Source organism: Neovison vison, chromosome 4, assembly GCF_020171115.1.
Source record: "Neovison vison isolate M4711 chromosome 4, ASM_NN_V1, whole genome shotgun sequence".
Lineage (NCBI taxonomy): Eukaryota > Metazoa > Chordata > Mammalia > Carnivora > Mustelidae > Neogale > Neogale vison.
The window spans coordinates 32,665,033-32,692,613 of record NC_058094.1 but is presented as its reverse complement, the minus strand read 5'-3'; the positions used below and the strand labels follow the sequence as shown (position 1 = coordinate 32,692,613).

General features: G+C 36.4%; 1 protein-coding gene across 1 annotated transcript in view; it reads left to right on the top strand.

Moving 5' to 3' along the window:
- The window catches only part of ZFPM2 (zinc finger protein, FOG family member 2), a 454,522-nt gene that overhangs the window by 77,073 nt on the left and 349,868 nt on the right, over nucleotides 1–27,581 (top strand). The window contains exon 4 of the mRNA XM_044246966.1: nucleotides 16,645–16,803. Within this exon, the coding sequence (XP_044102901.1) occupies nucleotides 16,645–16,803 (159 nt within the window). The remainder of the gene's footprint in view (nucleotides 1–16,644; nucleotides 16,804–27,581) is intronic.

Genomic DNA, 27,581 nt, shown 5'->3' with positions numbered 1-27,581 from the left:
TAATAAATTTCAAAAAGCTTTTAATTTTTTAAGTAATTACCAGTTTTTATTCAAGTTCCCCTCACTAATAAAGAATCTCTGGGTTTGTCTGCTCAAAGACATTTTGATGCTTTAAGGTGATTTTGCGTGTTCCCACTATGATCTTCCATACGCATTTTATTGTTTGCCTTCAAGGTGTCTTATATACCCTGTGGAGTTCTTACTGGCCGTTTTGCTGCCTTTCCTAGGTATGCTGAAGTCAGAGCACTAGTAGGAAAGGGAGTTAATATTTAAGCACAAGACTACCAAAACCGTATCACTAATACTTTTTAAAAAGTTGTTTTTGAGAAAAATTCCGAGTTATTTTAACTTTATGTATCTCTCCTAATTGTACTGTTTTATAATAAAATTTAATTGCTTCAAAACCATTTGAATACCCAATATTTGGTCAGTGTTTATAAACATTTTATGAGTTCTTTAAAAACTTATTCTTCATTTATAGGAAACAGCATGGGAACTGACATCTAATTTTGTTGATGTAGGTTCTATTATGCAATACAATATAATGTTAATTATATTGTTCAAATTATATTGTTCAAATTATTTTTTGATTCCTCAATGTATGGCATTATGATAATGACATATTAATATTTTCTACTCAATGGTATTATTGATTTTTATCACTGTCTCATAATTTTAATTTGCTAATTCCTTAAATCTTATGTGATGCCAGTATTTTCAGCATTCCTATATTTTCCTTGATGTTGACTGCTAAATTTTTGCCTATGCTTTCATTGGAAACATGTTTAACACTCTTAAATGTTTAATGAAAAATATTAATATGCTTTTGTTTTTTATTTCATTCTTAAGCTTATTAGTATTGCATTCTGTTTTTGTGTTCCTAATGATTATATTCTAACTTTGTCCTTTTTGAAATGTTACTGTTTGGTTTTAATACCTTTAAACATATGGTAGGCAAAAGACCTACTAAATGTTATCTTAAAGAATTACCCAGTTTGTTTGTAAAAAAAAAAATCTATTTTTATCTAATGATCAAACCCAAATAATTCAATCCCTTTTTAGGGAAGAATAAAAATTGGGTATTTTGGTTTTTTCTTTCCACCCCAGTTCCCTGTTTTCTGTAAATCTAATCTGTTTGCTAGTTTTGTGAAAATAATTTCTCTTTTAATATGTTTGTATAATATTCTACTTTATTAGCATAGTTCAAACAGGCATTTAGGCTCATTAGAATCAACTTTTTTTATTTGTATTTTGACATTTTAAAAGAAGAATCCTTTTCTCTTTTAGTAAGTTTCAACATTCCCTGCAAATTATTTTTAAGCACAGTTTTGTCTCTTTTAATGGTTAATAATTCATCTCCCTCAAACTGGGAGAACATCTTTTAATAGAGTCTGCAGATACGATGGCTGATGATGTTGTTTCTGAGGCCTGGCAGACCTGAGACTATTTTGGTCACCTCACATATAAATTTCAGAGTCAACTGAATATATTGTTCTTTCACAGCTTTTCCCTGCGAGGTAATGCTGGGTTTCCCTTCTGCTTTTTGCCGTTCATTTAATTCTTTTTAGGCGATCTACTCTAGTAGCTTTGAGAACAGAAAGATAGATCTGGGGATATAAAGATGATTCTTTATTCTCGCTCTTTGAAAATATAGCAGAGATGTACTTGATGTTGATTTTGCATATTAATTGCATATTGTGAGGGCTTTCTTCAGGTCTTGAAATTCTTAATATGTGGACATTCTGAATATTATACACATTGTCACTTCACTGTTTCCTAAGTGAACTTAACTTTAGAATCATCTATTATTAGTGGGTTGCTGCTTTGTGACCAGTCTTCCTCTCATCCTTGTCTTTTTAACGTGTTCTTATCTTCCTCTGCATTCTCGTGTGGTTTCTCAACGTTTCTCATCAGCATCACTAATTCAGTTTTTCTGGACCGTCAGGTGTGCTGTGCATTGCTCACCATTATACTTTTTATTTTGATTATTGAGGTTTTATTGTAATAGTCTTTTCTTATTATGTATTTATCTTATTTGAGTGTCTCTAAGAATTGAACTGAAAACATGAAGAATATTTAAAAATTATTAAATTTTATAAAATAAGTTTGTTTCTGGGAAGACTTTCCTATCTTAGTCATTAACATATAGTCTGGCTTATGTCCCAAATTTCTCCCTCTTCTTGAACCCCTCGGTCTTAAGCCCTTAATTTATATTCTTTCACATGATGAAATAACAGAGATGTCCAGGCTATAAAACTGAAGATTAGCACACTCTAGGATTTTTGTCCTCTTCTTCTGCTTTGTCCTGGTTGTTTGTTCTTTCTCCTTTTCAGAGGTGGGGATGGTCAAGCCAGGGTGATGTAGAGTGGGGTGTCTTCCATGGGTCCTGGCTAGGGGCAGGTAGATAACTTAGTCCATGGTATTTTCTCCTTATCAGTAAGAGTTCGGGTAGATTTGTGATCTCACCGGCATTACAAAGGGACCAAAATTACATCCACGTGGAAGGCTCATCATTCTAAGGGACTTCTGTGGTTATTGATAAAATGCGGGTTTGGCCATCGGTCCTGAGCTCTTATTACAAATAATAGAAAATGAAACAGTTCAGAGAAAAGATCTAAATGATTTAGGAAGCTGAAGGATAAGTAGCCCCCCCCAATCAAGAAATGTTCTTTCTTATTCTTTGTGCATTATTGTTGCTTCAGCCAGTTTCATAGGGGTTTTCAAGGAGTTCCTTTGTTAAATCCAAATAGACGGATACCTTTTCCTTCTTTGTTCTAAATTTATTTAAACTTTAATGGTTGAGTTAATGATCTGTCCCATTTTTTTTTAATGTCTGCTTCCTCAATGATCCCAGATACACAAGATGTTGCTCTGTCTTATATATAATAACAAGACCAGCTGCTTTAAAAATTTGTAACACAATACTGTATGAATCTGAATTACTCCTTTCTTCTATATTCCTTGCTGATTTGTATAGTTCTTAAGTACTTTTACCAAATTAGGGCAAGTTGGCTTGCTTTGAGTTGTGTTAATACAATCTGACTATCTCTAACTTCCTCATCAAAGGAACTTCTCTCACAATTTTGCAATCCTGCCAAACATGCGTACACATACACTTTGCACTTTATTCCTCACTTACCATATTGCTTCTTTCAAAGAGTTGTGAAATTTCCAGTAGCAGCGTATGAAATCCTGGCAGATTTTGGTGAGAATATTTTAGATCCTCAACTTATCAACAGCTCGTAAAAAGATCAGATCTACCTGTGCTCCTCCTGACCCCTGTCCCTCGCTAACTCTTCAAAGGGGACCACGTGTTGTAAAAACAAAAACAACAACTACTGCTACAATAAACAACAAAAGAGGTAATGACTTCCACAATCTGATTTAGAACTGCCTCATTTGTGTCACAGCTTGATTTCCAAAGAGCACGGGAAGCGTGATGGAATGGAATTCCCACAAAACCTCTCCATCAGCCAAATCTCCATGTGGCACTTGAATAATTCTCAAGTGTGATGGATAAAATATCTGCTCAAACTGATATTGTATGTCTCTTCAGACATGGAAAGGAGGCCTCCTAGAAAGTGATGCTACAGAATTCATGAGTGCAGTCTTCTCTCAATGCCTACGACACAGCCCCTAGTGTAGGATAAGGTGTTCTCGATCAAAGTAGAACTAAATATAGAGAAACAAAATGACCTCATGGATTTACTGATGACAGATAATGGTCCCCTCTTATCTTGCCCTGCATACTGTTGTAGGAATGTCATAACTCAGATCTGCTCCACTTTCCTCTTTCCACTGGTTTGGAGCATGTCAGTTGTGTCCCAACATGTGGCCTGTACGTGAACAGCGTGGGGGACTGGATCAAAGTGCTGATTCCTGGGTGCTATCCACAAGCTGCTAAATTTGGGGGAGTGAGTCTGAAAGTCTGCCTTTTAATCAAAACTGCAGAGCGAATCTAATTCACACCAATATTTGTGTCCATTATAATAGAGTTTAGAGGATAAGACTAGTGACGAAGAGGAAGATGATAGAGCCAATGATAGGCACCAGGATTTTTCCCCAGGAATGCAGAGGGAGGCAGAGTTTGTTTTCACACACCTTTTCCATACTGCTTTGGTACTAGAGCCAAATGTAAGCCTGACTCGAAGATCGAATGCTGAAATGGGGAAGATGGCCTGGTATGGTGTGGTGCTAGGGGACGGGTACGTCCTTCCCTTTCGTGTCCGGAAGCATAGGGTAGTAACAGCTTGTGGGTGAATCAGACTGAGCGTACAGTCAGCAGTCTATGGCAGGGCCATCCATTCATTTAATTTCTTGCCTTTGCTGGTAGGATTTACTTGTTTATATTTTTCCAAGCCAACAGTAAAATATTTTAGGGATATAGAAGCATGGGGTAAGGAGGCCGATAGAATTATTTTTCTAAACAACAGTAGAAAATAACATGTGAAGTGGGTGAAGATTATGAACTATATAAAAAACATCTGTATAGTTCGCTTCATGCCATTCACACTATGCTGGTTCTAAGTAGTAATTGCCCAACAGAAAAAATGACAGCCAAGAACAACCACCGAAAGAAACCAAAAGCAAATTTAATAAAAAAAAAGACACATCCGTGTTTAAGGCACAACTTTATTTGAAAACTGGAAAACATGTATTTCTAGATGATTCAAGTTAGATGTATTTGTCTGTTTATGAGAGTCAGAACCTTAGGTTTCAGAGTACAAATGGCCCTAAACTTGTTGCCCACGCAGTGACTATTAGGGAAGTCTTGATGAGTCTGATACCAAAAACATTGGAGGGAAGGGATGTGCCTTTCTTTGGTTGAAGCGTGAGAATGTTCAGGGTTGAGTAAGCGCTGGTGAGGACTTTTCTAGGTCTTCCTTAAGTATAGCTATATATTCAATACTGAAACAGTAACTGTAACTTACCCCCTTCAGAAGTTAGGAAAGGCATTGCTACTCTTGCAATTTAAAGGTAAAAATGAGATACCATTTCCCTGGAAAAGAAGCTACCCCTGCCCGGTTTTCTTCCCACAGATGCCGTGGTGGGCAGCACGGGACTGTCTCCCGGAGGCTGGTGCGGGGTTTACGAGGCAGCTACAGGAGAGCCAGAGCTGTGAGCCACCGGAGGAGAATTCTTTTATGTGTGCTCTCCCCCCTTTTGGCTTACCCTATAACTTCTGCTTGTAAAGGTGCTTGCTTTTATTCTATCGTAGGCTTTGTTGCCAAAGGCAGAGGATATTTTCTTTTTAAGAGAGCCCTTAGATGCTTCCTCCAGGTCGCGTCGCTGCGTGGATAAGCTGACTTTGTTATCAACCGGCACCCTACCTGCTCTCCTAACTCTCCGGAGAGTAAGTGTTCTTCTTAAAAATATAGCTATACAGAGTGCTTCTGTGTCTTTAGACACTCTTGTAATGTGCTGGTATAAAGTAAAAGTCTTTTTGAAGATATAGTTTATGGGGAAGTGCTTTCTGGGGCCTCTTGAGATGATCACAAGTACTGAATCAACGTACGTTTATGGTGCTTTAATGACAGCACAGAACACTTGTTACGAAGGGCCCCTTTGCTCCATATCCCAGGGCAGGTCACAATCAGAGGGAAGTGAGCTTGTTGCTTCTGCCTGTACCTCCACACACCAAGCCCCCTCCATCGAGCTAGGCTTTGGCAACTACAGGTGTGTTTTCCTTCATCCCCCAAAGATGAAAGAGATCTGCCAGAATGGAAATTAGGAGAATTACATATACACCTGTGAAATTAGGCAAATTCTTATAAAGTTGGTATCCCTGCTGATACAGGGGAGCCACAACAATGCTTTTGTTTTATGGGAGGATTTTTTTTTTTTCTGGCTGTGCAAATAACCTGTGTGCAGGACCGTACAGGCTTAGAGAAAATATTCATCATTATTTACTGTGTCAAACCAAGACGGAAGACCAAATTGGCAGCATGCCAGGAGCAGGAGGCCACACCTCTTTGTGAAAAATGGAACAGATTTCTGGAGCTGCCCTCACCCTGACTCCTTGGCTCGAGGTGGTGGTGCCAGGACACGCAGTACTGGGAGCCCTTTATGGAGGTTAGCCGCGAGGGTTGGCCGCGATGCTGCTCCGTAAAACCTCACAGATCACACTTGGGTTGCGTGCTGTCCTGATTATAAGGGCTTGGAGCAAGGGATGATGAACAGGGGGATGTGCGTGACCTGGCTGGGACCGCTACACGCTGATTGCCGTGGATTGGCTGATTCGCCAGCTCTGTCCGGCAGAGTAACCTCCCTCTTATCTCTTGAAATGGTAGATCCCCAAAAGAGGAGGAGGGGTTGAGGCCACTGGTCTTGAAGACCCTCAAACAGTCAGACCTTAATTTTTAAAAAACTGAGATGCTGTCCCATTTCCATAAAGACTTTCTTTCTGTACCAGAGCCAGACATGTAGGAGGGATTCGTTGGTAAAACAACTCCCTGGTCAGTTTGCCTGTTCCTGGTCAGGACTCCTAGAAGGGCACAGAGAAGCAACATTTGCGATCAGCCCCAAAAGGCTGCAGTCCATAGCATGCCATCCCAGAGTCTCTGAAACGATGTGATTTGAGCAGTTTCTGGTCACTCTAGTGTTATTCGGGACCACACTTAACCAGAACTGAGTAAGTAAACCTAACCTGCCGCTTCTCAGAAGTGACTACACCGAGTGACCCAGGTGAAAAGTAGTCTGGTTCTAGACCACCTGCTGCCATACACAGGCGTTCATCCACCTTGGAGGCAGGAAGCCTATATTAATCAAATGCAAGATGTTATACTGTTTCTATGAAATAACAATAATAAATAAAATCGCTACTGTTTCAAAGTAACTTCTGTGTAGCATTTCTGTTCCTGCCTGGTTGATCTCAAGGTGCACATGCATCAGAATCACCTGCAGGCTTTGTCCAACCCAAATAGATGAGCCTCACCCCCAGAGTTTCTGAAATCAGATCTGAGGTCGAGTCTGATAATTAATTTGGAATTTCTAACAAGTTCTCAGATGAGGCTAATGCTTCTGGTCTAAGAATGACACTTGGAGAGCCACCGTTTGCTGACAGACTAATTGTAATCAGCTGTTGAAGTAAGGCATCATTTAAAGAGCAGTTATTATATAATTTTTCCCAGAAGGTTCAATCAGCAATTCATTGTACAAATAATCATTTTAATAAAGCAGGGTAAGAATGGTGTTATTTGAATGAAGAATTAAAAAAGGGAAACTGATCTATTTGGTGAGATGGAAGTGAGATGCAAACTTTATTAGTTGAGAAGAAAAAAAGTTTGTATATACAATGACCCAAATATGATGCAAATGGTTTTGTTGATTTTTCTCTTCTAATTACATTTTCCCCCACATACCCTTGCAGTGAATTGGTATTTTTCCTACATTTCCTGCATGTAGCTATACTTCCTGGATGTTCTCATATGAGACAAGTATGTTGCATATGAGACAAAGAAATGGATACTGAATGTTTTTAAGGACCATGCTTGATTCATCTTTGCTCTAAGAAATTGTGTAAGAAAGTTAGTCATCGGAGTGCTTTGTTTAGTATCCACTAGGCTAGGGCTTTTGTGGCTGACTTTACAAACCAACATACACATTATCTTTGATTTGCTTTAGGAAGAGAGATATATCCATTCTAGAGTCAAGAGATTATAAGTGCTTTTTCTCTATTCTTTTATATCTCCCCTTAAATAGGATCATTTTTTAAAATCACATTTCTTTTGCTTGTACTAATTTCACTTCATTATGTAACTATGTAGGACATTGTCAGCTAGTTTTGCAGAATATACTTTGTTAGATAAGACTACTGACCATAGCTTGGTGGTGCTTTGACCTTTCTAAAGAAAGTATATATTGAGGTAGTCCCAGTAGTTCATTTTTGCTTTTCTTTCCCTTGCCTCAGCAGACATATCTAGGAAAATGTTACTGTGTCTAGTGTCAGAGAAATTACTGCTTGTGTTCTCTTCTAGGATTTTTATGGTTTCAGGTCTGATATTTAGGTGTTCAATCCGTTTTGAGTTTATTTCTGTATATGGTGTTAGAAAGTAGTCCAGTTTCATTCTTTTGCATGTCCAGTTTTCCCAGCACTATTTTTTGAAGAGACTGTCTTTTCCTTACTGCCTCTTCTTGCCTTCTTTGTCATAGATTAACTGATTTAAAACCCCTGTAAAAGCCTGGGTTTTTTTTAGGGGCTGTCTATTTCGTTCCATTGATCTAAGTGTCTGTTTTTGTGCCGTACCATACTGTTTGGGTTACTGTAGCTTTGTAGTTAAGGGCTACGTAGTATATCATGAAATCTGGAATTGGGATACAGGCTTCCAGCTGTGGAATGGATAAGCCACAAGAATAAAAAGTATAGGATAGAGAATAGAGTCAGTGGTATTGTAATAGCATTGTATGGTGACAGATTTGGTACACTTGTGGGGACTGTACCATAACATATGGAGAAGCTGAATCACTAGGCACAGCTGAAACTTGTGTGACATTATGTGTCATATAAAAAAAAAAAAGAAAATATATTTTTTTCTTGCATAAGTTTATAAGGTTATAACTTTCGATTAGCTTATTTAACAAACAGTTCTCGGCCACGTATCACATATAAGAGGTTCTGTTGGATAGATTCAGATCCTTTCCTTTCTTACTCATAGTGCTTTTAAAATCCAGTGTACTACACACACATCCTGGGTAACGTGTGATGTTTCTGTTGTGACAGCAGTATTCACTTGGGGGAAAAATTCCTGCTTGCCTGATCCCACATCCCCAACCCAGCCAGCAGGATGAGGGCGATTGGTACCTCCTTTGACTAACCAGGAAGAAACCATGGATTTCACACTGTCAAGTGGAATAAACTTCCTCCAACAATATAATTAGTAATAATTTAATGCTGTGTGTCTCGATATTTCTTAAAAATGGCTCAGTATTCTCTCTCCCTGATTTGGTCTTCAATTTTATTATAAAAAGAATTATAAATTAACAGAGGAAATAAGAAAAATACACTAATAATAAATACACTAATAATAAACACACTAAAATACACTAATAATAATACACTAACTAGAATTTAGGATAGCCAAGAAGTCTTTCCTGCCCTCACTGTGTTAAAATGGAGCTTCTTCTTAAAAAATAAATTTCAGCCCTTGTGTGCATAAAGCACGTCTCCTTAGCTTGATGATCCAGCCCCTTCTGCTGGGGCTATCCGTCTTGTACCTGCTATTATCCCAGTATTTAACACGGTGCCTACCATGTTCTTCACCCTCAATAAATACTGGTTAAATGAATAAAGAAAGAATGAACAAATGAATACATGAAAGTCTCATAAAGAGAACAAAATAATGTATAAGCGTTTCATCTTTTGTGCTTATTACCAGTTAGGGGCTTTTTATTATTGAAATACATCACAATCATATAAAAATATATTGTTTTAGTAATGAATATACTCTCATATTTCTTTATGATAGAGTTACCATCTTCAATAAACTGAGAATCGCTTTATGGGGCTCTGGAGGGAGACCTGATTACAAAATATTTGAATTTCAATGCCATCTCTGTCACTAACTTCCTGGGTCAATGCACAAGGCATTTACTAATGAACTGAATTTTTTCAATGCCTGAGTTACTTCCTGAGAGTAGTCATTAGAGATTCTAGTTCAAATTTGTCATATTTCCTCATCTGACTTTATTTTTCCTGTGGTATCAGTGGTTAGGCTACTATGTAAGATTAGTCGCTGCTTCCTAGGTTTGTATATGTTCTAAGCAAAACTGCTGTTTTCTTGTTAACTTTATATTCAGTTAATGTGAAGTTTCCCAAAGCAAAGCATTTGAGGGCAGGGGGAACTGAAGAATTTAAATTGTTTTCAGATTTGTGCATAAGAAGTATTAATACTTCCATCTATAAAAATGACCAAAGACCTTGCAGCAGAGAATATTATTCTATTTTTATAAAATCAAAGAGTTCGTTTTTTCCCCCAAAGAAACAATTTGAATAAAACTTGACCCCCTTCTCTCCTTTTTACAATGGAATATGGTCAGATTGAACCCTCCATTAAAAATTCTCTAGTATCTTTTTTTTTTGCATTAACATTTCAAAACTCAATTTAAATATTCACAGATCTCAGTTTTAATAAACTTAACAAAATTCAGGTAATTTCCTTCAACTTTTTAGATTGAAGGACAGCAGTTGGTGTAGATATAAAAAAGATGTGCAGCTATGAGCAAAGCCCAAAATCAATTATATATAAGAAATAACATAACACATGGAAAGAAATTAATCAAAAAGAAGAATTTCCACTATATGATTCTCTGGTCTGCTACCTGCAGGCAACAAACGCAAATGAAAAAAATCAACATTCTTCTGGCAGATAAGAGAAAAATTAATAAAAATGTTTCCTTCCTACTAGATCCCCTGATGCAACTATTGTTGAAAGTGAGTGACTGCAGGAAGAACTTGGTCGTTTAAATACTATTTTTTTTTTTTAGACTACAGAAATAAGGCTTTATTCTTGCTGTTAAGCTCAATTACATGAGTTAGTTTGGATTTGCACTGTCCAAAGAGATCCCTCTTCCCTGCCCCTTCTCATTAAATGGCGCTGTGGGATATGCATGAGACAAATGTAATAGGAACGGAGGGAGAAGCATTTTGAGGTGTGCCTACAGGGTAGTGATGATTCATAAGGAATTCTGAGTGTAACAGCTGAAAACTCTAAGAGAGGAATGACTGAGAGCCACAAAAATCTGCCCCAGATCAAATTAATACACAGATGTTAGTACTCTGAAGATAGAAATGTTCCTACTCCCCAGCGAGATGGGAAGGGGCACACGTTTGTGGATTTCTGGTTTTTGTCTTTGAGTTGTTATTTACCATTTCTGATTGAAGGGGCAGGCCATCTATGACCAGAATGTATGGAACCTAAAATCTTTCTTAAAATCATCTTACTAGATGTAAACTCTTTCTTATATTGTGTGTTTTATGAAAATCATTCTGAATTTAACAAGAAGCTATGAGGCTAGAATACAGGGGTATTAGACAATAAGATATCCAGTTTAAACATCAGTCCACCACCTCATTTCCATCACATATAGAAAATGTAACATAATTTTAGAACGGAAATTCTATTTTAACTCCTTTTACCTATCAATTAAAATACAGTGTGCCTGTATAGAATTTTGACACATTTGTATATTGCATATTAAATGTGATCCAGGATTTTTCTATCCCTAGTTTAAATTTTCGTATTTAACTTTTGAAAGGTAGCATCACGTGATAAATGTGGCTCAATTATTATGTAATAACTAAAGCATGAATATATATTATTGCTTAAATTTTCCCATTTGAGATCTCTATGTTTTATGTATATTAGAAGGCTTTGCATACCTTCTCATTTCTTTGTCTGAGTATATCTTTTGCACATGACTTTAAAAGAGCATGAAATAGGAGTTGGCAACTTAGGGACAACATCATTTTCGTTTTCACTAATTTATTAAGATTTTGAGAAATTTATTCCATTATCCCAGTAGTATGCATTCTTTGTTCTGTGCTTGAGTGAAATTATAAAGTTTGTGGTGGAAGTTTTAATATTAATAACACTATCAGATATAAAAATGATCTGAAGCATCATACATTAAGAAACACCGAAATAAAAAGGTTTGGAAATATTTGTATGTTTTCGGAAGAAACTCACCTAGTAGAATTTCTGAGCACGTTATGATGGATTATTGTAATTATTGGGAATGATAATATTTTAATGTGACTTTCTTCCCACCTGTCAGTTGCAATCAAGGCTGCCCAGTATTCTGAAACAGTCTCATTTTGCTAGGTGGCTAGTCTTGTGCAGCCTCTAGAATGCTTAGAATATTAATGCATGGAGAGGAGCTTGAATGCTTTCTATAGTTCCATTATGACAATGTGTTTTTCGTGTTTTAATCAAAAGGCACGCAAAACCAAATTGAAATAATTTCTAATAAATTAATGCCAGTGAGTGCTAAAGAGAAAGGACATCTTTTGGGGGAGAGTGCATCAAAACCATAGAATTTGACATTTCTTTCTCTTCTTCGTACTTGGCAATGTATATTAATTTCTGCATAATTTAATTTCTTTCTTGGGTGCTTTATTCTGAAGTGCTTTGAATTTCTATGAACGGAGACAATGTGACGTTAAGGTGAGGGTTGGTCTGATTTATAGTAGGCTGCCATGGTAGGAAGATATTGATTGAGACAACATATGTTGGAAGACACATATATTTGATTTAATATTTGGTCCTTACCATTTCTTGCATGTCATCATAGTATTGATTATTTTGATCTTCTTTCCTCTGAATTCATATATATATATATATTTTTCTTTTTTTCTTTTTACATGTCCTTTGTCATCTTCTAGCTCCTACTACAGTGGCTGTGGATGGCTTTCAGGGATTTCTTTAGCAATTTTAATTGAAATTGTAGCAGTCTTTTTCTCCTAAATTCATTTATCTGGGGGGTGAGTTCTTCTCAAACTGCTTCTTAACCATCCATTTCTTTATCTTCATGTTATTCCATAATTATGCTACCAGTATACAAGGTGGGACTACTTAATTTTGAACATTCCATTTGCCTTTACGAAGCGCACATCATGGAAACAACCAACAAGTGAAAAATTCTCCCACCCCCGGGGGCAGCTTCTTTAAAACAGCTCTTGGCATAGGCTCAATGACAGGCTGTACCATGCACTGGACAGCCACCCGTATTGTCAGGTGTTGTGAATCTTCCTAGTTTCAGCTTCATCTTCAAAGATCAAAGGTAGCTGTGGTCCATCCCCATGGTTCCCAAGTACCCAGTTATCTCCCCTTCTGGAAATGAAAGTATTTCTTTGTGCCCACCAGCATCTCCCGGTAATCTCTACTCTTCATCAGGTATAAAATGTGGAAGGATTCCTACTCTTTGTGAGAGACAATTAACAGCCTTACGGGCTTGACATCCAGCACCATGGCATTCATGGCTTTAGGATGTGTAGCTAATTATTAGCATTTTGAAATGAGGTAAATATTGATATTTATATACATGAAGACTGTTAATTCTGGCAACTGTGTTTAAATATCTATAAATCAGAAGCAGTGGTAGAGCTGAAATTCAGATTTCCTTATACTTGCTTGCCAAGTGGCCTCAATCAGAAGTAATTTTCTCCATGAGGGCACATGGAGCTCAGTCGTGAGCCTTTTCTGAGTAGATATTATTATTTGTGTCAAATTATGTGTGGTGATTTTTCTGAAGTGGACTTCTGTGCCCACTAATCCATACACAGGAGGTTCCTTCATTCCCTCCTTCATTGGTGCTATTAATTGTACTTGTGCTTCAAGTGTCTCTTACCCTTTTAAAATGTGAGTTTATGGCCACCGATTATCTGTAAGGTTTTCCTGTTAAAGAAACATGCAATATAGAGAGTAGAGTGAGATCTGATCTTAAACCATAAATACTATGCATTTTAAGAGAAATCTTTTTTTTTTCTTTTTTTTTTTTTTTTTGCCAGAGCCTGATTTGATAGCATGGTGAAAGGAATGGTTAGTAATTTCACATTTTAAAGTACAACAAATTATGTAAGTCTGACACTTGCTTTGGGAGAAATACAAGTTGGCCATTAAATCACCTTCCTGAGGCCTGTTCTAAATATTGGAAATGAGATCTGGTGAATTTTGAACAATGAGTTCAAGAATTTTTCACCTTTCATTTGGGCTTTTGTAATTTGGTTTGGAAAACAAGTGCTTCTTTTCACTTATATATAAGCTTGAAATTGCAAATTGATAGCCAGCATATAAAATAAAAGAGACCCCGGAATATAGAATACTATATATCAATTAAGATCTTATCATAATCTCTGATAAATAAAATATAAATATACAACCATAACATAGATGAGTTGGTTAGGGGTTTATTAAGCACAGGTCAGTGCTATATAGTTTTGTTTCCCTTCAAACTTTCACATGAGCTTTTCCGTTTAATTTTTATTTAAACTATTAAGTTTGAAAATGTTATACTGTAAGAGCCAATTCATGGTTATTGACTATTTTAAATAATTGTTCAATTACATACTATCTTGAATAAAAATTCTAACAATGTTAGCATGTATGTTCCGAATTTAATTTTTTAAAAAAGAAAACATTTGTATTACTATTGATTTTATTCTTACAATATGCATGAATTATTTTTATAATATATAGGTTTTTATACTGAAGAACATTCAGAGATTAAAAAAAAGAAATTTCACTAAAATATATGTGAATTATTTAAAATATTTATTTTACAACTAGAGAGTTATTTTTTGTTGGCAAAACTCAGAGTATATATTCCAGAAATAGTATATATTATCATTTCTGTTATAACTGATATTAAAGCAGTTTCTTTGCAGACTGATTTACCATGGATATAAATTATGTAAATAATTAAATATTAGTACTAAAACTGTTTTAGTTTTAGTAAAATCTGCAAGGAGATCTTCCTGATTTTTCTGGGAAGGAGATCTAATATTTTGTAACATATATTCTCAGTAATTTTAGAAGAGCAACAAGAGGTTTCTGAATTTTTAAAGACATCAACTTTAAGCATCTATAAATAAATAGGCAAATATGAATTAAACATTTCAGAAGATTTTTGTGCTTTATAGATTTATTTATGAACAAATGTGTCTGTAACTACCAAAGAATATTTTTGCATAGTAGTAAGGCATATTAATAGAAGATAATTGAAAATCTTGGGTTTTTGCATCAATTTTTTTCACTTATTAGGTTATAACCTTATTCTGGTAAACTAACTTCCGGAGCTTTACTCTCCACATCTGCAAAATAAAAATAGTATTAATTCTCATACCTACTTCACTGGGTTATTTTAAAGATATCATAAGAAAGTACTTTGAAATCTTACTTGAAACACAAAGAGACAGCTTCACATGTCTTATTTTGATCAAAATTGTTATTACAATTAAGTTGTTTAAAAATATGGAAAATATTATGTTCTTCATCAGACTCAGAATTAATAATGAGAATTATCAGATAAATGTTCTAATGATGATAATATTATGATATAATATATAATGTTATTACTATTTATATATTCCTTGTATACTTGCTCCTTGACATAATTGTTTAAAGAGTTAAAAATCATACTTTTAAATTTGAAATAATGACTAAGAGATAAAAACTAATATGAGATCCATGACTTTTGAATGTGAAAATCACCTCTGTGCAAAATCCACATTTGTTCTTTTTTTTTTTTTTACTCTCCACCTTGAGTATAAGAAAGCACATGGCCAGAGTGTTTGGGATTAGGCATTCTCTTTTCCTTAACATTTGTAATTTTGAGGAAAAAGAGAAAAACATTATAAAAAAGGAAACTGCAGAGGAAGATTTTTTGTTGGATGTCCCTTAATTTAAATCCCTGCAATTAATTTTGTCTGTGAAAATGTGTCATATGAATTCTGCCCTTTGGGAAACTTGCTTTTGGGAAAACACCAGATACACTCCTGGGCTCTATGTACCTATTCCTGTTTGCCCCCACATATATAAAAATTGTAACATGGGCACTATTTTAAATTATTTATGAGATTTCTTCTTTGGCCCTGAAAATTTCCTGGCACATTTCTCAGAAGGGAGAGACCACCGAAGCCTTTTAAGTAGTTAGGCTGTCTGATGACACTGTGGATGTGAGTGACAATTAGTACAAATTACCATAATTGTGTTCTTTGGATAAAATGCCACATTGCTTCCTTTAGCAGCAAGTGCAGGCTTCTGCTTAGTAAAATGAGTCAGATGCTCTGCTTCTCTGGGGCGGTCAGAGATTTACAACCAGCCATGTGGTACCCCGATGTAGTCTACGCTGGAACCATCTGAACAACTCCAGCCCTCCCTTTCCTTTCAATAAAATAGGTCCATTAATGTAGTGCACCTCACTCTCATTCACTCTAAGGGAGTTGTATTTTTATTACTGAAAAAGTATCACATAAATACAAATTACATTTTTTCATTAGAAAACTACTTTTCATTTCAGAAAAAATTCAATTAATTATGAATAGGGTTATGCTTTCATCAGGGAGAGAAATATGTAATTTTTCTTCAAGCCTCAAACACATATAATGAAATCTTTTCTTGGAATCCACTCTTAAGATGGATTTTTAAAAGTATAGACTTTATTAAAATCTCAGTTCAATTAAAATGCATTCAATTACTTTAAATCTTTATTAAAATCTCAGGTAAAATTGTACAACGATGTAAAAGAGACTTGTACTCTTTACCAGGCAGTTAATTCTAACAAATGAACATAAAGTGCACAGTTTTGCTCTTCGGGAGAGAATTTAAAAAAAAAAAAAAAGAAGCAGCAGCAGCAGCAACAGCTTTGAGTTTGGAATTGGGGGTGGGGAAGGTCTGAAGATGGCGGTCACTTTCTATATAGTAAGTTGAGGTGCTGGTTTCCTTCCACTTCTTGTTATAGGTCACTGTTTCTTGTGAATAGGAAGGTGGCATTATCTTGTGTGAGTCCCCTTGCTGGTGGATACTGCTTGGCCCATTCCTAAAATACATTTTTTTTCTCACCACTATGATCAAAAGACCCCTGTAAAGGATTTTATTTCACTGTCTTCTTTGGATGTTTTTGGTACAGTGTCCCTGATTCTTTTTCAAGGGCCGCTAGAAGATGCCATTGAAGAGGAAGAAGAAGAGTGTCCCTCAGAGGAAACAGACATCGTCTCCAAAGGGGACTTTCCACTGGAGGAAAGCTTTTCTACAGAATTTGGGCCTGAGAATCTGAGCTGTGAAGAAGTGGAATACTTTTGTAACAAAGGTAATCATTAATGGCTAGATGCAATCTGTGAGTCCGTTTGCTCAGATGATTTTGTAAAGTTTAAAAAACACGCCGAGAGAGTGCGAGGAAAGGGTGCAAGGGGCTGATAACGCCATCCGAGAGTCTGAAAATGGCCGCAGAATTTTTTTTTTTTTAAAGATTTTATTTATTTATTTGACAGAGAGAGCACAAGCAGGCAGAGAGGCAGGCAGAGAGAGAGGAGGAAGCAGGCTCCCTGCTGAGCAGAGAGCCCGATGCGGGACTAGATCCCAGGACCCTGAGATCATGACCTGAGCCGAAGGCAGCGGCCCAACCACTGAGCCACCCAGGCTCCCCTGGCCGCAGAATTTTTTAAACACAAAATGCTATTTGGAGGGCGAAAAGAAGTAATTCCACTTTAATAAGTCATTTTGTAATATTTAAAAAAATATTTTCATGTTGATTGGCCAATTACTTCTAATACATTTTATGTTTCTCATGTATTCATTTATTCTTTTGCAAGTACTTATTGAACGTCAGTTGTTTGCAAGGCACTGAGAAAAAGCACTGAATGGGGCAGATGGGCCCAGCCTAAGCTTCTGGCTCACAACTTCTAGAAACTGAATGCTTAAGGGGCACCTCCTTTGCTCAGTCGGAAGAACATGTGACTCTCCATCCTGGGGTTGGGAGTTTGAGCCCCAAGGTGGGCTAAGAGTTTACTTAATAAAAAAACAAATTAGACAAAACAAAACACAATGGAGTGCTTTAACTGTTTGACATTGACTTTCAAAACAGAGGATGGTCCTTTTTAAGATATTGTCAAGTAAGAAAATACACACTATTTTCCCATCCTAGATGCTCTTTTAACGCATTAACCTTATGCCTGAAGACCATGTATCTCAGTTTATTTCCACCCTTGACCTGGAGCCAGGTGGCCTTGCCCGTAACACTATCTTCATTGGGTATGTGTACTCACTTGCTTGCATTTAAGTTTTCTCATGATTTTTTTTTAAAAAGGTTTTTTTCTTATTTAATTGGTTTTCTTTGTAAGTGAGATGAGTCTTCTGTCACCTCCTGCACCAGCGCATAGTTTCCTAAGTGTTTGGGTCACTTTGATGCTTTGAACAACTCCTTTTGCTGATTTTACCATGACCATGTCCTAGAGGGCATGACCTTCTATCTCCATATCTGTGCTTGTGTTATGTACCGCTTTTTTGGATGTCCGGTTTTTTTTTTGTTTTGTTTTGTTTTGTTTTGTTTTTTTTAAGGCAGAGAAATTATGTGAAGCCAAGTTTTTTTTTTAACATATATAAGTTTCTTATCAGACTTGACAGTCTGAAATTAAGAATGATGATATAGCTTCCCCATACCCCACCAATACCCATATCTCAGGAGCCACATATACATTTGATGTACATTGTTAAAATTCCAGTTTGACTTTCTCCTGTTGCTGGTGTGTTAGAAACAAAAGAAGTCAGCCACTTCTCATTCCTGTGGTCAGTAGAACCCGAACAACTTGGAGATGGAATGGGGGCACTAGCCTCCAGCTGCCCTGGAGTTGAGAAATCCTCCTTGACCATTCAGTCTTGAAGACCTCAAGGTGACTTTGTAATGTGGCCTTTGTTTCCCGTGTTGGAGGCTTTTGGTTGAAGATGAGAATGGAATGAACTGAGTAGTCCTTTTCTGGTAGTATTGGCGTAGATTTTAGGCCAAATTAATGTATTCTGTAGTTGTTCTGGGTGTTAGACTCATTTTTTGATTGTAGTAGCCTCAGCATTACATGTAAAAGCTGGCTGGAAATGAGAAGTGCTTTCATCTATATTTGAAGAGATTCCATGGTCCCTCTTTGTCAGAAAGCGTGTGTGTGTGTATATATATATATATATACACAACCTGAGCTGAAGGCAGAGGCTTTAACCCACTGAACCACCCAGGCGCCCCAGGAAGTATATTTTTAAATGCATTGTAGGGAACCTGCCCTATGTTATAGGATTACAATAAAGGGAAGGAACCAAGAGTTAGCATGTACCATATATTCTTGTTCTTGTAAAAAGAGTTAGTATGTAGACTCAGACATTTTTGTCCATTTAATTTCTCTAGAGAAGCAGTAGTGATAGGTATCGCTAGATTACATTCTGGGCTGATCATTGATTGAGGGCTATGCTTAACAAAAGAATATAGAACTCCAAGTTTTAAGTTAGCAGTATTTTAGTATTTTATGAGAAAATATATGTATTTAAATCTATCATTAACATACAAATTAATGTAAAATTATAAATAAATATACAATTAATGTATCATATGTTAAAAAAAAAAACTTCCTAATGTTTAGTTTGAAATAAGAAAGTAATGAGAGGCAGAAATAAGAATTTTCATTTTCTCATACAATTTTTGCAGGATAAATACGACTATAAGTATTACAAACTGCTGTCGCCTTATTTAATAGGAAAAGAATTTCATTATTTTACTCTCAGAAAATGTGAGACCAGAAGATTTTCACTGCAGTCAGTAGGAGCTGGCGGAAGAGAGAGCCGATACTACATCCCCTTGAGGTCATAGTAGGAATTCCATCCATTTTTCACTTAAGTTGATTAGCTACAATTGGAAGAGAATATTTTCTCTCCGGAAAATTAGAAACTGATCTTTCTGTAGAAATTCATGTTTTAGTTTCAGTGATACATGATTATGCTTTCTTCCCAGTCACAGGGAAGGAGATAGGTTTAGCATTAAAAGAGTGTAAGTATTTCAGTGGTTAATGAGACCACTAACATCATGATGAAGGAGCATATAAGAAATGTTCTGAAGAAAAATAATTTCAGCTTGGACTCACTGATGAAACATATGTTTTGAAAATATTTTAATGTCGGGGCACCTGGGTGGCTCAGTGGGCCTCTGCCTTCGGCTCAGGTCATGATCCCAGGGTCCTGGGATAGGGCCCCACATGGGGCTCTCTGCTCAGCAGGGAGCCTGCTTCCTCCTCTCTCTCTGCCTGCCTCTCTGCCTACTTGTGATTTCTGTCTGTCAAATAAGTAAATAAATCTTTGAAAGAAAATATTTTAATGTCATTTACAACAACATGGAAATTGTGTGTGTGTGTGTATGTGTGTGTGTGTGTGTATGTATATATGTATACATATATATGAAAATAAATTATAGTCTTTGGAAAGTTTCTTCTGCTAAAGATCTAGCCATGATTAAGATCTAACAAGGACATGGTTTCTTTATGGAGTTCCAGGGATAACACCTTAGAACATCAAATGCTTTCTTTGTATTAAACAAAAGATAGTGGTTTAAAAACTCAGATCACAAAAACATGGTTAAAATACCATAAGTGTTCCAAACAAGGTGTTCAGTCAGGGAGGATACGGAGGATACACATACAGTTATAGTCTGTCTTCATTTGTATCTTAGCAACTGTGTTGTGTATAAAAACAATCCTATGCCATTGTAACTTTCCTTTTTATTAAAAAAAAAAAAGTAAGGAAAAACTCCCTGCTTTTGTATGTCTATGAAGACATACTTTTCATAAGTAAATGTTCCTACTTTTGAAATTGAGCTGTGTTATACGGGATATTTTCAGTATTGAAAATGATTCTGCTCTTATTGTTGTGGTATTTTCCTCATCTCCATATGGATATTGTCTGTTTCCTTGTTGTCAAAGGGCAGGCCTTTTTGTAAGTGTCGAAGCATTTATTAATATTATTGCTAGTCATTATAAAACATGTGATTAAAAATGACTCAAATCACTCTCATAATGTAATATTCCACAGAAATGTCAAAATGTTGGTCAGAATTTTATGTCAACATTAAATGTGTAAAATTCTTAATCAGATGAGTCTAAGTTATAAATATTCATAATTAAAAGTGGAAAAGATCACCTTTAATAAACCCTTGTTAGAGTTGCAGGCCTAAAGTTGGAACCTGGCAATTCTGTTGAAGTTTCTTATGTCACTTGTTACTTTGTGTTCGTTGCCTATTTCACGTCTATTTCTCATCTTCCAAATGAATGAAATGAACTCTGTTAAAAGATGCTCTTCTCAAAGTTGCTTGCTATCCTTAGATTTCAGGAATTTTAACATAATATGAAGCAATATTTATAATTTGCCTCCTCCTCTTGTGCAATGAGTTTAGATCATTTGGCATCTTGCCTTGCAGTATCTGTGAAAGGAAGGAAACAAGCAAGAATTATTTCCTTGAATTTGCACATGACGAAGACATCAAGGCTGGGTCCATAAGTGCTACACATTTCCTGTGACGCTTGGTTATATGCCTCAGTGATTTGTTTTTTCTTCTGGTTTATATAGTAAACGTGGAAATACATCGGTGCGTGTTCAGAACTAAGCAAACTAATATAAATTGAAACGTAAGTGGTCTGGGGAGTGTTCCTTATGTTACCGCTGCAGGTGGGAACTCTTCTATATTAGTGATTCTTGGATAAACTCAGAGACAGTAAGTTTCATGGTGGGGGTGACATGGAGCAGTTCTGAAATGGGTTCACTATTATTAATTATTTGCAGGAAGAGTTCATTCATTGAAATGCCCAAGTTTATTAATGACTGAAACAAAATAAACATGTCTTGGGATACATTCCAAGAGAATGTCACAGGATATGTGAACAGGAAGAGAAGTGGCAGGTCAATATCACTGTAGGCTAGGAGAACGTACTGTCATTAAAAAAAAGAAAACTCGGGGCGCCTGGGTGGCTCAGTGGATTAAGCCGCTGCCTTCGGCTCAGGTCATGATCTCAGTGTCCTGGGATAGAGCTGGGAGCCTGCTTCCCCCTCTGTCTCTGCCTGCCTCTCTGCCTACTTGAGATCACTCTCTCTGTAAAATAAAATAAATAAAATCTTTAAAGAAAAAAAAAAAAACTCCAAAGAAACTGTGTCAGTGAACGTTGAATTATGATTATCTAGAAAAGGTAGTGAGGGTCCCTCCAAAGTATTCCTGGTGACATCATCTCTAAACAAAAGTTGAAAGGGAAAATGTGCCATCAAAGTTGATTTTGGAAGAGAAACAAACCTTTGAATCATAGGACCTATATATAGAGAATGGTCAGAGAAATCACTGGGTGAAATACTTAGCCTAGACAGATGAATTAATATTAGATGTGTTCAATCTGGAAGGATTCAGGTTGAAAAAGGGGAGCACATTGGAAATCCATAAAATAAGGTCACTGATACAGTGTAACAGTGGACATTCTTACCACATTCAAAAATATTTGACACAGGTTGTTTGCAGAAATTAAAGGTTATATTCTTATTTTAAAGAAACTTTAAAATAGAAAAAAATGCATAGCATATTAAAGAACTAGAATAAAACCTGAGTTACTCAGCTTGGGTTTAACTCTAGCCCAGAAGTGATTAATACCACCCCAAAAGCAAACATAAACAGAAATTTACTTAGATAGGCAGAAGCTTCCAATTCTGCTCAATAGATCAATTCAATCTGACTAAACCCATATCCTAAGCATCTGGTATGTGTCAGACTCTCTTCTCAGTGCTGTGGATACAGCAGTAGACAAAAGTCAATCTCATTCTCAGGAAGAGAGACAGTAAATAAGCAAACTCATATTGTGTAATATGATGGGTAATGTTGAGCACTATGAAGAAAAGCTAAACAGGTAAGGGTAATAGAATGATTGTATGTGATAGAGGAGAGTGAGAGAGAGAAGGGGGGAAAGGGAACGGAGAGAAAGAGAGATTTTATAAGAGTGATGGAGAAGGTGAACTTTGACCAGAGACCCAGGCGAAGGGAGTGCGCTCCCAGTACCCCGTACTCTGGGTGGAAACTGCCCTCCCTGTGAAGCCAGTGTCGCAGGAAGCCAGAAGAGGACAGCAGAGAGCTGGGGAGCAGGAGAGGCATAGTCCTACCTGTGCAGCAACTTGCTCTAGGAATCCGTTGGATTCCCACCACCATGGAAGGGTTGGGTGAGCCATAGAGGGGAGTTGAGCTGGAACTGGCAGAAGAGGCATGGTCACGGCATGTTTATTTATACCGAGAAGAGAAAGGCCTGCAGAAAGTAAAGGTTCAAGTAGGAAATGGAAACAAGCAATTTGGGGAGGCTGTCAGGAGATACAGATAACTCCAATCAGAATCCTCCCTTTAGCCAGGGGCTTGATGAGACTCCATCTGTAGCTCATTAATGTAGTTTCCGGAAGAGCAGTTTGGGGTGTTGGAGGATGGTATGAGTCACTTTGCTCCCTTCCATAATACCACATCCTTGTATCAGAAAGATAAAGCTTGGAAGCTGTGAATCTCAGCCTTGGTTTCATCATCATGCTTAATTATTTCTGCCAATGGGCTGCCAGACTCATTGATATGTCCCTCCCCCACATTCCACTTCTTTCTTTCTCTCAGTTTATGTAGTTCTGTAGTTTCATTTAAATATTAAGAAATAGGGGCACCTGGGTGGCTCAGTGGGTTAAAGCCTCTGCCTTCAGCTCAGGTCATGATCCCAGGGTCCTGGGATCAAGCCCCAGGTGGGCTCTCTGCTCAGCGGGGAGCCTGCTTCTTCCTTTCTCTCTGCCTGCCTCTCTGCCTACTTGTGATTTCTGTCTGTCAAATGAATAAATAAAAGCTTAAAAAAAATAAAAGAAAAGAAATAACTGAGGGAAAAGCCATACTTCTCTTTGGTAATAAACCCAAGCCTAGATTATTGGCATTTATCCCCCTTTTCCATGTTAAGGTAAAGCAACAGAAGTATTGTATCTAGATCCTTCATACTGAAAAGAAGAAGCAAAAAGAACACACTTCATGCAGATTTGGTTGTGGGAATAGAAACTGCTTGTTTTTCATTCGCTCCAGTGTCAAACAAATGCACTGTTTTGTTTTCTATTTTCTTTTTATTTTATTATTACTATTTTTAGTTTGGAAAGTCTATTCACTTGTTTTCCATAAACGCTTCTCAATCGTGATGCTTTCTTTCCTCCTCCCTTCTGCCTTTAATGACGTGTTCTCACCTCCTCTGATGCCTGGGCGACTAGAATCAGAATCTGCAAAAGGCAGCTTCTACCATAATCACTTTGAGCGCAATAAAGAAGGCGATCTTTACAGGCAACTTGGTTCCTTTTTTCTTAACGGGATTAAGAAGCTGAGCTTTTAAAATTCTTGCATATAACATTGACATTTCCAGGGTATGTTTGGACCAGGGAGTTCAAAGAAAAGGCATAAAAAAGAAAAGCCAATATGACTTTGTTTTTTACCTTGCTGGAGGAACTGTTTGTGCAAATCGCCTATAAGCTTATTGACCTGAATCTTTGACTCCTTGTTTTCTCTGGATTTGGCTGGAGTGGAGACACTGATGGAAGCCCGATAGAGCTGATTGAACAGCCCCCAGCTTTGCTTGGCTCGGACCTCCCTTCCCTTCTGCACCACCTCCCCCTCCCTCCACATGACATTATTGTTCCTTGGCAAACTCTGTTTTCCTGGATCCAGGACTTCTTTTTTTTTTTTTTTTTACATTATTTTAAAATCCTTACATTTTTCTTACATAAGTCAACTAACAATGCAAAATGGAACAGAATTCTTTTTAGAATATAGATATAGAGGCCATGTTTATGTTGGGCTTGTACTATTTTTGTCTTCTGAGATTGGAAGAAATAAATAATACCTAGGATATTGTAGTATCACTCTTTTATGACCATCTTAAAATCCCCCAAACAGAGTTTCTTTTTTTGGGGGGGAATCAGATTTTTTTCTTAAACCACAATTATTGGAAAAAATGAGAGAGCATTTGAAGGCAGTTTGTTCTTACAGGAACTCAGCGTTTTCTTGGTTTTGATGGAAGTAGAGGTTTTATAAATTTTGTACATGACTGACTTGTGTTTTTATATATGAGGGTCAGATCAAGCTTTGTCTGTCTACCTCATCTCTGATCCCAGATATATCATCATAATAAATTCAACAAAATTAAAATGATTGATTCTATGCCGTGTTGACATGATTCATGATGATATCATTTATATGAATCATGTACGATAATATAGACTACTTTTTTGCATATTATAAACTCAAGTTATTGTTTTGTCTGTAAGCTGACCACCAACATATCTTCAGTGTGCAGTCTACTAATGGTATTTTTGGAATATGTTAAGACTTGATAAGATATTTAATTACCTAATTCTCTCTATTTATAAAATAAATTCATATTGTAATAAAGTGTATTTCATTCCACTTCTACCTAGACTACATAAGATGTCAAGAGATATTTGCCTAAGTTTTAGTTAGGCAAAGTAAATTTCAATTTAGTTAAATTGAAAAGTTTACTATAGTTTGTTATTTTTCCTACAATGTTGAAAGTCAAAAGAAAAGTAAGAATTTATTTGATTTCCTGGTACTATATATATGATACATAATATAATAATAAAAATGATACTATATAATCTGTATATGCATCTGGATATTAAAAGACATCTACATTGTTGCTTTTTTAACTTTTAATCTGATACTGAATTAATTAATCATTAATTTTAGCTGAGTACTATAAGGAAGAACTACTTATTTATAAGTCCTTTTATTGTTACATTTTCTCTGTGATATTTTGGGTAGAATGAAGAGGCCATGTTAATTGAAAAAAATAGTTTTGATCAAGTTGTAATTGTATAAATACTTGTTTAAATTAAAATGTTTTTTTCTATTTTATTTTCAAAAATATATATATATAAAACAATTCATACAGGTCTACATTAATATTTGCCAGTCATTAACATCTACTGACTCTCAATTTATTTTTCTATTTAAGGAAAATTTAAATTATGAAATAGCATTAGTATTAGAGAACCCTGGGAAGCCAATTTATTTTAATTATATGGAATTAACGCAGTTGACAACTTTGAATCTGACTTTTGGTCATATTATGATTTTAGAAAAAATGTTATCATCTTAGAGAAACTGAGCTCTTAGAAGGAGCCATGTCTCCTCTGCTTTTTATCCTTAAATTTCATAAGTAATTTGAGAAAATGTTCTTTTTTCTGTGCTAACATATTTGAGGTTTAAGTCAAATAAGATCTTCAAAGTTCCCAATCTCCTAATATAAAATTGTGCGTATGTAAAACTTCCCACAATGTTTTGATGATCATTTGAGAAGCAACAGGAAGCACGAAAGAATTTGCCCCTCCATTGCCTGGTGGGGAAATCTTTATTTCTGATGGGCCTAAATGTAGATTGTATAAAAGTGAAAAGTGAAAGCTGGGGTACGATGAATTTAATTATAGTCATAAAGTCACTTTTTTGCTATTCTTAAAAGATCAAGAAAAATAAACGAATGTGTTATACCAATAGAGCAAATCCTGATAAGGAATGCAGATCGCTTGTTCAGCTCCTTCTTATAGTTCAGTGAGATTCCAGAGATTGGCATTAAGACTATGTACCAATTATAATAATTACAATAATGGTAATAACAACCTTCATTTACTGATGGCTCCTTAAAGTCAGACATCTTGCTGCACGTGTATCATCTCTAATCAACTGCCTGGCCTGTAGGGTAGATGCTGTTTTCACCTGTGACTTTCAGAGAGTCAGTAACTTGGCCAAATTCATAGAACTACTAAAGGTTAATGCTGAGTTAAAACTCAGGTGGTTATACTTAGGGAAATAGAGAACTGGTTTTGTTTCCAGGTGTCTATCAGTATAATTCTTGCAGAAGGAAATGAACACATCTGAAGAAGTGTGGGCATAGAAAGCATAAAACTGACTTTTTTCCAAGGTATGTTTAATTTGGTGTTCTCTAATTAAACACCTATCAAGCTTGACATGTCAGTCAAGAATAAGGGTATATGTTAAGAAAAAGAAATAAAAAAGAAAGGCTCAGGTAAAGGAATTAGAGGTGTGCTTAAAATATTCCTAGTTAAAGACTGTCAATACAAGCTAGTTTTCAGTAAGTGGAGTTGGCATTTTGATATAATGAGAGAGCTATATCGGAAGATCTTTTAGACTCATCCCGCTAACCGGATGATTACATTGCCCCGAATCGGTGGCGTGAAATGAGCCACTGTTTTTCACCACCTGTTTCTTGCAAAGCTGCTTTCAGGTAATTCAGATGAATGGGGACAACCCAAAATGGGTGTACTTGGACTGAAGCCAGTAATAAAGGCCCCCGCCCCCATAAAAAAGTGTTTACAAATCCATCAAAACTGTTTGAGTAAGAATTTCAGCCCTGTGGAAAGGTGTGCAACGTGAACTCTTTAAAACAGGTTGACCTTAACACGAAATGAGACCCAATAAAAAGCAGAGAAAGGAAGGAAGGAAGAGGAGAAGAGGGCATTGTTTGCAGGGAAAGCTCGGGCACTGTGGAAACTTTTCACTTTTTGAAGGAAATGCAGCAGCAGATGGCAAGAGAGGAAGTGAGATAAACATAGGAACTGGAAAAGTAAGCAATACATTCTAACAAGTTCTGTATCAGAGATCTGGAGAAGCGGAAAGATTAGACAAGGAACTGTTCTGAAACTTGACAGTGGCTGTATCTCACCACGCCTTATATCCCGGAGATGGAAAGTGGAATTGCTCAGACGGTAGGCTGTGATTATATTTTTTCTGACAGTGAGAAGGGAAGGTCTCTTTAAGGATTATTTTTCAAGATAGAGATTTATCAAGGTAGACATCTACAGATATATAAAACACGTTGCCCTCCTACCTATTTAACAATAGATGTGATGTCATTTCTCTTGTTGCACAGAATTAGCGCGAGACCCTCTATTTTTTATTTAGATTTTTTTTTAATGCAAATTGTGGTCCAGGCTAGTTAACCAACACTGAAAACCTATATGACTTGTTTTTGGCCGTGGAAGCCTTGATACGTGTGT